The following is a 13,544-nucleotide window of genomic DNA, read 5'->3' as shown; positions in this document are numbered from 1 at the left end:
GCTTGTGTCGCTCCCCATCATGGAAGTTACACACTGACAGAGCTGCCAAGTCCCATAACCGTGATAACGTTTCCACAGGCTGGGGACCAACTTCTCAAGCACTGTGGAGGGGGCAAAATCCAGTTCAGACTGCAGGAGGGAAGGAAACTGGTGACGGCAGGGGGCGAGTACTTCCTAGCAGTGGATTCGGCTCTTGTGGCATCTCCCGGGATGCCTTATTTCCAGTGTGTCCCACAGGTGTGCAGATGTGGGTCCCTCAGGGTGGCCTGAGCTGGTTTGGTTCCCTCAGGTTGTCAGTAGTCTCCTTCCATTTCCCCAGTCAGCCATTCAAATATCACAGACGCCTTGACACCGGTTAGGATGTACTGATCAAACAGTGACTTGTAAATTTTAGGCCAAAGATCCTTTAAAGAAATAGATGGAAATGAAAGATTTCTACCCCAGAGAAAGGCAAATGCACAAAACTTTTCCCATAATTTCAGGAGCTACATGAACTCATTGGCATTTCACGTGGATGACCCAGGGTCTTGCGGACCCTACCTAAGAGCCTCTCCTGTGAGTGGCTGCTACCTGCAGGGTGGTCAGGTGAAAGGGTCTCCAGATGCCACTTCAATCTGGCATTCCATGATATTAGAATTTAATAATTATTTATTAAAAAGCATGATGGCAAAAGGCAGCCACCCACAAGTTGTTCTTCATGACTAGAACAGTTCACCAGCACAATGGCTGTTTCTGAAACATCCCTTCAGATCTTATTCAGCTCTTCTCACAAATGGCAGTAGTAATCACATAGATAAATCGACTTAATTTGAAGGTCAGATGGGAAATTACTTTTTGGAAGAACCGACAGTGGCTTACACTTTTCTAATGCCAACATGGAAATGAGTCAATTTATCTGAGGAATTTGACTCTAATGTGGACAAGTAAGTACAGGTGATTACAGCAAAGTTTCCAGCCCAGTTCTAGAAGTTGGGCAAAGAAGAGCTTGTTTTTACTTATTTTCTTGTGGCTGGCTCTCCTAGCTGGTCTTTGTGAGATTTAACCTAGTAAAATCTAAAAAAAAAAATCTTCATGGTTTCCTTCCCCAGCATTGTCCTGTGCTCACTGCAATACTTCCATAAATGGAAAATGTATTTTTCTTTTTTCAGGGAGAAGAATAACAATGTGCAAAGGTATAATGTAAAACTAATTTTTTTCTTTATTGAAAATACATCTACAAAGTAATGCTTCTCAGTCCACACTGGGTGCAGAGCCTGTGATGGGCTGGCGAGAGGATCATCCTAGAGGACCTGCTTTCCATAAGAAATGGTTAGTATAAAAAAAAGATCACACTGTGTAACAGAATTAATTTGACATGATTAAGTTTCGCTCTACCGGTGTTGTAAGATGACATCCGTGTACATTAACTTTTGTAGTGTATTTCCGAAATAGAGCCTTGACATTAAATGATTACTCCACCACAGCCTAATGTTAACTTTTGTACACACATAATGCTTGGGATCGCTATAAAAATATCTCTAATTGTATATAGAGGATGTATGTCTAGATTTTCAGTCTGTTAGCATAATTAAGTCCATTTTTCACCATTTTCCACCATTTTTCGGTCAGAAACTCAAACACAGCTGGTATTGTCTGACAGCTCCCATTCTGCATCTTGGACTGGATATGCCTTCGGGGGGTAAAAAAATTAATCTCCTCCAAATCTGGGAGCTGCTTTGCCTGAAACTAATGCCCCTGCTCGTTTTTTGTTGTTTTTTTTCCCCCTTGGACCCACATTGACAATGTCTTCATACTGATTCATCTTCTACCATTTCTCTCAGGGACACAAACAAAACAAACCCAAACCCCACTCCAGCTGAAGGTTTTGAATGATTTGGTAAGTAGAATTCCAACACAAAGGAATATCTTGTTTCCCTCATTCTAAGAACTCTTGCTTATAGTACAATCCCTTTTCAAATAAGAGACCACCCACCCGGCTCACAGACCTCTATGAGAAAGAGAGCCAATTCACTTGACTTGTTTAAAATATATAAGAAGTAACCTTATATTTTGATATGCAGACTTCCTTGGGAAATGATTTGGAACTGAAGCGAAAAAGTGTTTCCAGTTTAAAAATAAAAACTCATTTTTTTTAATTTAAATTCTTTCTTAAAGATCACCTGTAATCCTAGTGTCTTAAAATCCTCTCTTTATGAGGTCAACCATGCTCCATTCTTTCCTAGCCGGCTCTTTAGTGTTCCATAGTAAGACCAGGAGTACCCTTGCTAGTTGCTAGTCTTACATTTTAATTTCTAAAAGTGTATATTGTCAGTTGAGGGGTGGTAGGAGACATCTTTCCCAGAGCAGTCCTTTCAGTTTGGGAAGAGTAGGAAAGAAGGGAATACTTCTGGTGGGAAGAACTGAGCACAGAGATCATGAATGACTCCACTCCCGGAATGGCCTCTGGCCTGGTGACATGTATACTGACGTTTTGGACACAGGCCCTGGTAAGCCACACTGCCATTCTGCCCCTATGTAGAAATGTTCATTCCCAATAAATGTCCCTTCTGAAAGTCCCATGCTCTATGGGATGATACTTGCTACAGGATGACCTGAAGGGAAATAGAGGGCAGGCTCTTTCATGATGCCAAAGGATATTTGAGCTAGAAGAGAACACAAAGGCATCTAGGGAACTCACTCATTTTACAGATGAGAACACTGAGGCCTACAGATAAGATGTAACCTGCCCATGGCCACTTGGAAGTTTCCTTTTATGTACCTTCACAGTTGTGGTAGGTGTGTTTTCATATTGTCCTGCTGCTAATAAAATAAGGACACAAATCAGAAGGGAAAGGGGAAAAAAACCCTTCTATTGTTCAACTGATAGCCGATTGTAGCTCATCAAGTTGTTTTGTTTTGATACGAAAACTGAATTGTTTTCTGAAGGATTATTTTTTTTAATTTTGAAAGTTCATTTATAAGCATATTTTTAGCCTACTATTTGTTTGACTTTAACTTCTAAAAATCACATTTATAGGATTGTGTGCCACATAAACTTGTAAAATCTGATCAAGACTATTTTTGATCTCAGTACCTTATTCGATAAGACTAACATGAAATTACTTAAAAATTTCATATGTGGGATAAAGACTATAACATGTGGCCGCTGCAAAATCCCTTGTTTTTAGATGGATACCTCCCAATCCTATCAGAGTAGGAAGGTGAGGGGCTTACTGGAGAGAATGAGTTGTAATGAGATGGAAACATTTTGTGATGGTTTTCAAAACAGCTGGTGCTCAAGAAAGCATTTCTTTCAGTCTACATCTTGGTTTCACTGTCGATGGGTTTCTCAGTTTCACTTTCCTGGGCAATCAGTTGATAGGGTTTCTTCATTTCATTCTCTTCGATCACAGAGTTACCCATTTCAACATCTCGGTTCTTCAGTTCATGTCGTGACAAGTGCTCAATGATGCCGGCCCCAAGGGAGTCTCCCAGCACATTGGTGGTGGTGCGGAGGCGGTCCCTAGGAAGGGCAGGAAGAAGGAAACATGAGGATCCTGCGAATAACACATGACTTTTGCACATATTTTGAACTATTGGCTAAGTATTTGGCAGCATCTCTTAAAATTCTGTTTGGGATATCCCCCAACTGCCTTATTACATAATAGATACATAACTTTTCTAACGGCCGTTATTAAAAGTTATAATGACGTACATAGATGATCAATTTTCAGTTACTAGTTAGAGTACCAACAGTGGGGAATGACCCTTCCCTTCCTCCTTTTATTTAAAACTTCTCTTTGATTCTCTTTCTTACAACTCATCTTCCTTTATACCAGCAGTTCTCAAAGTGTGGTCCAGAGACCTCTGGGAGTCCCTGAGGTTGAAACCATTTTTATAATAATGCTAAAATGTTATTTGCCCTTCTCACTCTCATTTTTTCCCATGAATGTCTAGCAGAGTTTTACAAAAACTACAACACAACACAAAAGATACCGCAATGGATTAAATACAGAAACAATTAGGAGACTCCAGCTGTCTTGTATTAAGCCAGACATTAAGGAGAGTTGCAAAAATGTAAAATGGTACCATTCTTTTCCCTAAAATTTTGGTTTGAAAATGATACTTTTTTTTCATAAAAATGTTATTTATGTTTACATGTAATGAATTTATTATTGTAACCTTTAAATGAATTTAACATTTAAAAAATTTCTAAGTTTCTCTACTATGATAAATATTGATAGATGTGACCCACATAGATAAAAGCTTTGCGTCCTCAATACTTTTAAAGTGTAAAGGGGTTCTGAGACTAAAAACTTTGAGACCCACAGCTTTATACTATAAAAGTCCTCATAATTGTTGAGTGCTGACTGTGGGCTAGACAGTGGGCTGAATGTTTTCCAAGCATCATTGACTTAATCCTCACAGCACCACCAGGAGGTAGATGACTTTATCGCCCCCATTTCACAGAGGAGAAAGCGGGTGACCTGGTAACTTGCCCAGGGTCACACAGGGCCAGGGTGCAAACACAGATCCAAGTAATGGTGGAACTCATGCTCTCAACCAATTACCCTCCCAGGTGCTTACCCTGCCTTGAGCACGCTGTTGAGCTCTTCATGGTCATTAGATCTAGTGAAGTCAACATACGTTGACTCCAGCAACTACGTGTCCTTCTAGGCATTTACTTTGGGAATCCTGGGAGAAATTATTTTGTAAGTGGAAAGGAACTTAGGTGAGAAAAGAGGCAAAGAATGTAGCTGGAAGGGCGAGAGGAAAAGAGCAGAGGGAAGGGCCCTAGAGGTTAGTGTCTGAGGGTGTGGAGGGTACTTTCCTTGGAACTTTTCCCAGAGCCAAAACTCAGTTCCACTTAATGACAGCAGCTAGCTCTCTTCCCACTGTCTGCATGGCTGCCCCTCTCCCTGCTGGACTCGGACATCTGTGCTGCATTTCATCATTGGAATGGGAAGCACAAGGATGCAGGGCCTGAACCAGTGTGTGAGGCCTGCTGTTCTGCGGGGATGTTGTGCAACTCAGAAATGGCCTTGCAGATTTATGTTGGCTTCGCAGACCGTGGATTTCCCAATCCCTGCAGGGCTTTATGGAGTGTGAAGTGCAGCGGCCAGATGTGCCCTACAGGCTGATAAGGGAGTGAAGGCACATGGCATCTGGGGCTTGGTCTCCATAGAAGGGCAGGGACCAATGAAAATCACTTCATTTCTGCCCTTGTGTCAGGCATGCCAGGCTGCATGGTGCCCTGTGACAGCGAGCCCAAACAGTCCATGCATACTCACAGGAACCAGTCCACTGCGATGATGAGTGTGATGTCGTCAGTGGGCAGGCCCACAGATGTCAGCACGATGACCATGGTGACCAGGCCTGCCTGAGGAATCCCAGCTGCCCCGATGCTGGCAGCTGTGGCTGTGATGCTGTTAAAAGAAATCCCAAAACAGAAAACATTTGTACAAATTTCCCCAATAGAAAGTATACCCTGCAAACCCACACATTGCAAATTCTGACTTGCCAAGTTAACAGAAGAGGATGTGCTTTAGAAAAATGTAAATAAGATTATTTTAAAAACCCACTGAAATAATAACCATATTAACTTATATTTATCAAGTGCTTATGATGTACCATCTGATATGCTAAGCGTGGCTTATCTAATTTGATGCTCAACAACCCTTAGGAAGTGGGTTCTATTATTATAGCCATTTCTAAATGAAGAAACTGGTGGCTATATACTTTTCATGTACCTGAAAGTATTTTTTAAAGTCTAAAATACTGTATAGTTCAATAACGGTTTGTTTCTAATAATCCTCTGTCCAAGTAGAAGATTGTAAAGATACTGAACTTGTATGCTTAGTGAGGTCAGGGAAAAAAAAATCAAATTTGTCAATTAAAAAGCAAAATGATTATGAGCAAAGTTTGGTAGCACTACGAATGTTTTTATGGAGGCAGTGTAGACCTGGCTGGCGAGGCACATACAGGGCCTAGGACTTGGTTTGTTAAATACCTATTTGATAGGCTGAAGTGAGAAGGTGAAAATGTTTTATAAATAGTACAGTTTTACCTAGATATAAAGTGGTATTAATAAAGTAATACATCTGTGAAAGAGACTGTTCCTGCTTCCTCCATGTTGTTCCCCTTCCATAGTATTAGAATGTTTAGCTGTTGTGTGGCTGCCCAGGGTGAAGGCTACATTGCCCAGCCCCTCTTAGAACTCCTTTAGACAAAGTTCTGGCCGATGAGAAATGGATGAAAAGGGATCAAACAACTTGCTGGCTGTGTAACTCCTCCTCTTCCCACTGGCTAAAATTTGGAGATTGTGATGAGCCAGCCATCCTGGACTTGCTGGATGAGGGTAACACCCCAGGGATGCTGGAACCCCTTACACCACAGAACACCAACTAGCCTTGAGGGCTTTGTGGAGTAGAGCTGTTGTTCCACATGGGAGAAATATAGTTCTATCTGGTTGAAGTCACTGTTTTGTTATTATTTTCAAGTCTGTCATATGCAGCCAAACCTTTTTCATAACTCAGGGCTTTTCAAACAGTATGCCAAGGTATGTCCAAATATAGGTTCTCCCAGCCCCAGTGTAGCTAGGCTGGGCTTGGGGCTCCCAGAACTCCCAGGCCAGTCACCTCTGGCCATGATCAGTATCATCTTTTCACCCCAATGTATCCTACAACTATGATCACTTTCCAATAACACATATATACAGAGTCTAACATAACTTATTTCTAAATAAACATATACATATACATGCAAAAAAATGTGTGGCAACTGATAGAAATTAAGATGACATAAAAAAAGCAAATGTAAGCCATAAATCTGGATTTGATCTTGGTCTAGGGAAAAAAAAAGATATAAAAGACATTTTTGGGACAACTGACTAGATATTCTGGAAGTATTTTTAAGGTTTTTACTATTGTGGTTATGTAGAAAACAATTCCTATTCTTAGAAGATGCATGCTGAACTGTGTACAAGTGAAATGTCATAAAGGCAGAGAGAAAGAGAGAGAGAGAGAGAGAGGAAGCAAAAGCGGCAAAATGTTAATAAAAAGTTGTGAAAAAAACAAAAAAATCTGACTTATTTGATCTGCAAAATAAATTGCTAATAATAATGAACATACACACACAATGACAAGCAGGATCTGATCCGGGTTGTGAGGCTGTCTCCATCATGCCTACTTACTGTCTGTTGTGCACTCACTTTCAGTAAGAAAAAAAGAGGGGATTATATTTGCATATGCACATATATGTGTGGACTATTTCCAGAAGAAAACTAAAGAAACCAGCAAGCAACAGTGGTTTCTTCTGAAGGAAACTAAGAGATTAGGGGAAGACATGAGAGGAAAAGTTAGTTTTCACTACGCATTTCATATATAATGGCTAAGAAAATAGTCCACAAAAATAAAATTCTCAACTTATATGTCAGTGTGGTCTGTCATCTATTTTATACTGCCCAAAAATTAACTCAAGAGAAAATGTTAATCCAGTGTTTCAAGTATATTTTTATTTTCTAATACTGTCAAAAAAGCTAACATTTTAATTGCCATTTAAAATTGAAGTATAATTTAACATTCTTTTAAAAAAGATAAATATCCATATTATGTATTTTGCAGAAAAATGTATTTTTCTATTTCTATCTATTACATACTTCTATGTATTTCTTTAAAAAGAAAAAGCTAGATATATTTATAGATGATATATTGATAAATCAAACGAGTGGCAAGCAGTACGAATGGTGTGATTCCATTAATTACAACAACCAAAAAAGTTTGTGTATATCTATGTATGAGAAAAGGTCTTTATATACCAAACATTAACAGTGGCCACCTATCAGAAGATGGTGAGTATTGGAGGCAGGCAAGGCTTACTTTATTATACATTTCTATAATGAATGTACACATCTATAATTTAACAAAAAAATCAATTAAAAATATCTAAATATAAAAAAAATAAGACTATTCCCGCAAATCCCAACCTCCTATTCATGTGTGATCCCCTTCCCAACCGCCTTCTTCACTCAATCCCTGGTCACCGTCACATTGTTTAACGTCATTCTTAAGAAAGCATTGTGTAGAACTTTCATTGTACCTGATTGTAATAATCTGTCCAAAGTTCAGCTCAAAGTTGTTAACTTGAGCGATGAAAATGGCAGCCAAAGCCTCATAGAGGGCAGTCCCATCCATATTAATGGTGGCCCCTACTGGAAGCACAAATCTGGTGACACGCTTGTCCACGCCATTGTTCTCTTCCAGGCACTTGAAGGTGATGGGTAGGGTGGCAGAGCTGAGAACAGTAAAACAGGGCATGTCAGCTGACAGTCCTGATAGTTCAGACCATGCCAGTGTGTTTGTTATTTTGGACAGAGTTCCTTACTCTCCCAATGTCCTAAGTTAAAGGGAACTAAGTCAGCACTGATATAAATAGGGGAACAGGGTTAGGAACTGTGGGTCCCCTGACTGGGTTATTTGGCAGCTCTCCTGCTTCTGGGTTCCTCTGGGAGGCATCACTTATCATTATTTCTCCATCACAACAACCTGTGCTGAGTCACCCTGCTATCTCTCCCTCAGGCAAACGTCAGCTGGAGGAGGGAGATGACAGTGTGCAGGGAAGGATAGTTGATTTCCATTATTGTTCCCCCAAAAGGGTATATAGCCAGCCATTCTTTGATTCCCAAATCAGTCTGATTAGCACCAGATGTGAAAAAGCCAATTAATATGCCTGGAAGTTGAAATCACGCCTTCCCCACCCCCCAAATATCTCCCTCTACCCTGAACATGGAGGTTTCTGGTTCAAAGTAAAGTTTGAGATACGTTTTCTGAGAGGAGTAAGCCACACATATGTACATACCTGGAGGAGGTTCCTAGAGCTGTGATGAGTGCTTGGAGCAACCCTCCGATGAAAACCCAAGGATTTTTCCGTGTTACCAGGAAGTAAAGGAGGGGCAGGACAATGACCGCATGGATGAGTAAGCCGACAATGACCGTCACAGTGTACATGGCAAGCTGGCCCCCAATCACTCCCATGTCTTCCATCTCAACAATTTTCCCTGCAATCAGGAAGAGGATGCCCAGAGGGGCGTACCTATGTAGAAGCAACACATGCACAATTGGAAGTCTGGTTTCTAACAAGCTATTTTCCAGAAATTACCAAGTGGTAAGAAAAAGTGAAAACAGCTAATTTCCAAACTTTTTTTGGCTCAGGATACTGTTAGGATTTGTAGAAGCCGTGAACTTCTTTCTGTTCTTTTAAAAAATAGAAACAAGTATAAATATTGCAGAATTAGCCTTTTCTGTCACTCAGAATTTCTCTAAGTCACAATTTTTTTTTCTCCTAAACCTGTTTTGTTCCCCACCTCTTTTTTTTTTCTAGATAACTCTGCTTTCACTGTATTTGGGTCACTTTTGTGGTCCTCAGGTGCCATCCACTCCCCCTGCCTCTTGCTCCCCTGCTAAGTGCTCGGAGCTACCAGGATCCACCCACCCAATATCCAGACTCCCACATCAGAGCCTGATTCCCAAGTTAAAGCAAGATGGACACAATGCCTTTTCAGTGTTTTAGATTTGCAGACAGCTTTCATTCAAGGACCGCTTTCATTATTTTTTCCTATCTTACACATCACTTACATACACTATTAATACTAGTCTTCAACTCTTTGACTTAAATACATTTACTCTAAAAGGGAATTTTGTTACAGTGCAAATGGAAAATCAGTACCATTTGCCATAAATAGAAGGCACCATAAAATAAATTCAGAGCTATTAAAATAAATAACATCATATATATACTACCACACTCAGGTCATAGGTGTTCTAATGAACTAATTATTGCCCACAGGCTGCTACCACCATTTGTGATCTTTCTCCTGTAGACCTGGCAAGAAATGAACAACAGAGACACAACATGACTTGTACATGTTGAAACAACCTCGGTTGCTTCAAGGACCCCGCTGCCTGGTATTCAACTCCCTCTGTCTGATGCATGCTGTCAACTACAACCAAACTCATACTACCAAAATCAGAGAGGCCAATCATCCTTAAGGAGAAAGGTCTGCTGGGAGCTGTGGAGGACTTGTTTCAAATAGAAAAATACAATGCTTCTTTTAAAAGTCCTTTAATAACACAGGCCCGGAAATTATGAGTACCTGTTTTCAGAAATGTAATAACTCAATGTTGAACGTGCAGGCAAAATGTACAGCTAGAAAAGCTACATGTGAGGTTCATTCAGCAGCCCTGAATGGGTTTCTTTCATAAAAGAGGTGAAAGGTGGAGGCATTTTAATAATATGAAGATAAATGTCCACTTTCAGCCCTGCCAGGATTTCAAAGGAGAGCCCCCAGGATTTCATTTGGGGGCTCCTGTGGAGACCACATTTTGATCCGTCTTTGTGCCCAAGCTCATATCCATCTTGTACAAACGCCTGAAGAATGAATTTCTCCGGGCTTCGGTAGCAATAGAGACAAAGAATATTTTTAATCATGTTGGTGAGTATTTTCCTCAGAAATGGACACCTTCATGCCTTGGGTGCCAAGAAGGAGACTGGATTAAAAATAAAAGATAAAGGGTAAACAACCCCTACTTGAGGCTAAACCAAGCAAAAGGTTCTCTCCCTGCTGGGGAGAATTTATTTTCCAAGGCCAATGTTCCTATGTGGATTAGTCTTTTCCTTTGTCTCCTGCTCTTAACTTTATTTGAAGGAAATATTGTTATAGATCGTGGCTTGGCATTCTATAATACTTCCCATGAGTCCTTCAGCCATGCAGCTGAACCACCATTTCCATTTTTTTCTTAGGGTTGAAACAGAGGAGATAAGATCTCAGTTTTGCTGAGGGTCTAGGGGCCTCTACGTTTGCTTTTCCTGCTACTGGGAATGCTCTTCTCCTGGTATTTTGTATAGTTGGCTTTTCCAGGTCATTTAGATCTTAGCAAAAATTGTTCCCTTCTCAGAGGCCTTTCTGTACCAACCAAGGCAAATTTTATGCCTCCTTCTCAGTTGCTTTTTATCATACCATATCACATCACATCACAAAACCTGCTGTTTTATTGTTTTTCACAGCACTTGTGACTAAAGTACATGGTTGATTTAGTTGCTTATTTCCTGTCTTCCTTAAAAGAGTGTAAGATCCAGGACATTCTTGTATGTTTTCTTCATTGCTATAGCTATAGTGCTTGGCATTATATGCTTGGTATACAGTAGATGCTCAAGAAATATGCATTGAATAACAAAAAATACATAAAAAGAAGGAATGAGGAATGGGATCCCATCAGCACCAGGGCAAAGGAGTTGACACCTTTCAAAAACAAAGCCGCAAACTTATTAAGAGAGGCTTGCAGATAGGTTCAAGACCACTACAAGCCCAGAAAGTCGCTGATTTTCTTACCAGAATGAGATCATTGCAATTGGTCAACCTGCTTGGTGGCTTCTGGTGGCTTCTTCCTCAGTACAGAACACATGTTGATGGCAATAATAAGCATCTTGTATATAGCGTATACAGCAAATGAAAATACATACCACATTATCACTGCTACCAATCTCATGATGGCTTCATTAAGAGAATCAAAGAACTCTCTCAGGGCTTGTCCCTGCTCCTTCATGTTTCCAATCACGAAACCAAAGCACATAGAGAAGACGACTAGCCCCAGGGCGTTGATCCCATTCACAGACCCCGGGACTGGGACCATCTCCTCTGTGATCTTGGAAAGCGTCTCCATGGCCTCGGACACATTGTTGATCACAGCACCCACCAGTGTTTCGTTGGACTGGATGGGTACTTGAAAGCTTCTCTTCTCATAGTTGGTTTTAAACTTAAAAAGAAAAGGCACAACAGGGATTAAAAGGTGATTTTTTTCCCCTTCTTTATACTTTTCTGTTATCCAAATTTTTTATAATGATATACATTGCTTTGCATTCAAAGCATAGTATTACAGAAAGTATCTATCATCTATCTATCATCTATCATCTATGTAACTATCATCTATCATTTATCTAATCAGTGACAAACCTCTACTACTTCCCCAGCACGTGCGCACTCACACACACACACACACACACACACACACACACACACACACACACACACTCAAATATACAACCAATCATAATAGGAAAGCTATATCTGATTGAAGATATTGGACTAAACATACACATGTATTTGCTTTCTTCTGAAACCCTAATAAAATGACTATAATGGGCTTGTAAAAAACTTTAAACCCAATATTCACAATAGTCCCTTTCCTCTCTATGGGATTATAGAAAAATCACCTAACATCCTCTTGCTCATATTCCACAGCTGTGCAGCAGGGATAACTGTGCTGGTTCTGCGTCATGGGGTTGTTGTGATGGTCAAATGAGACAGAATGTATGTGAATGTCTTGTAAGTTTTAAAGTACTGTACCAATGTTAAAGTACTATACTAACGGTGCTCAACAATGAAGCCCTTCAGGGACTAGATTTACTTGGAGATATTAAAAATTCTAAATCCCAAAACAACAGTCTTCAAGACATTCCTGATAGTATCAATTCTTAAGGTGCTTGTTTCATAGTTAATTATGATGACCCACTTTTCAAGTCCCTAGTGGCATATCCTTCCTTATTCAAGAGATGGTCTTTTCCCCATAGATTCTACATAGATGTCCCAGACAGGAGGTGCCGAGTATATTACTGAGGCCAAATGAAACAAATAAACCCATTTCTCTATGATTTCAATGAGAGTAGAATCCCTGGCCCTCATGTTGATGGTAGGGAAGCATCAGAGGGAGTAATAATATATGGATGTTGACAGGATCTAGCGTGAAGGGTAAGAATACACAGCTGTACATGAAGTGCTGGGCCATTTCTTAATCAAGAATAAATGGGAGACTTCCTTGTCACAAACTACTATTCCCAAATAAGGACATGTCTAGCTGTCAATACTCTGGACCTATCCCTGAAAAATCCGTGGTACTGCTGGTAATTTCAAGTAACAAAAAACCTGGCCCCTCTTTGTCTCCCAATCCAGCCAGCTCTCAAATCTCTCTTTCATTGGGGTGCTTATGCATTTAATGGATTGTCTAGGGTAGATTTTCCATCCTGATTAGCCTTTCCTGTGTCTCCAACTCTTTCTCCTTAGACACAGTTTGTAGCCTACACAGACACTGCAACCTCGTTTGCATTCTGGTCCAAGACAACTAAGTCTGGGAAGATACATTTACTTCCCCTCCAAAATCCTGTAAATGCAGTCCAAAACTAAATACAATAAATCTGCATGAGTCAGTACTTTTCCCAGTGCTGCTAGAAATCAGCATTTTTGATGTCACCCAGTGCCAGCTGACTAACTGGAATAACAAACTCCATGGTGCTGGGGTTGGCTGGTCAGATTGAAAAGGGTTTTATTTATGGTTATGGTTGTTTTTGAATAGAGAAAGTTAGATTTTGACCTCTTAGGCTTTTAAAAAAATTTAAAGAAAGGGCTCTGTTAGAATTTTGCAGTGTGTACATGCAATATCTATTAAAAATAGTCAATAAAAATTTTAAAAAGGGTGTAAAAAAACAAAGGGTGACTTTGTTTTTTATATGTGTTT

At 40.1% G+C, this 13,544-nt stretch overlaps 1 protein-coding gene across 1 annotated transcript in view; it reads right to left on the bottom strand.

The window, feature by feature from the left end:
- Positions 1 to 1,175: 1,175 nt before the first annotated feature.
- Positions 1,176 to 13,544, bottom strand: part of SLC1A3 (solute carrier family 1 member 3) — a 98,614-nt gene continuing 86,245 nt past the window's right edge. The window contains exons 6-10 of the mRNA XM_019650767.1: positions 11,497 to 11,851; positions 8,836 to 9,069; positions 8,077 to 8,271; positions 5,271 to 5,405; positions 1,176 to 3,502 (exon numbers count right to left, since the gene is read on the bottom strand). Coding sequence (XP_019506312.1) covers positions 3,298 to 3,502; positions 5,271 to 5,405; positions 8,077 to 8,271; positions 8,836 to 9,069; positions 11,497 to 11,851 — 1,124 coding nt within the window. The 3' untranslated portion in view covers positions 1,176 to 3,297. The remainder of the gene's footprint in view (positions 3,503 to 5,270; positions 5,406 to 8,076; positions 8,272 to 8,835; positions 9,070 to 11,496; positions 11,852 to 13,544) is intronic.

This window comes from Hipposideros armiger, unplaced genomic scaffold (assembly GCF_001890085.2).
Source record: "Hipposideros armiger isolate ML-2016 unplaced genomic scaffold, ASM189008v1 scaffold_146, whole genome shotgun sequence".
NCBI classification, from domain to species: Eukaryota; Metazoa; Chordata; class Mammalia; order Chiroptera; family Hipposideridae; genus Hipposideros; species Hipposideros armiger.
Note: the sequence above shows the minus strand (reverse complement) of the source record. Positions and strands in the feature narration are given on the sequence as shown.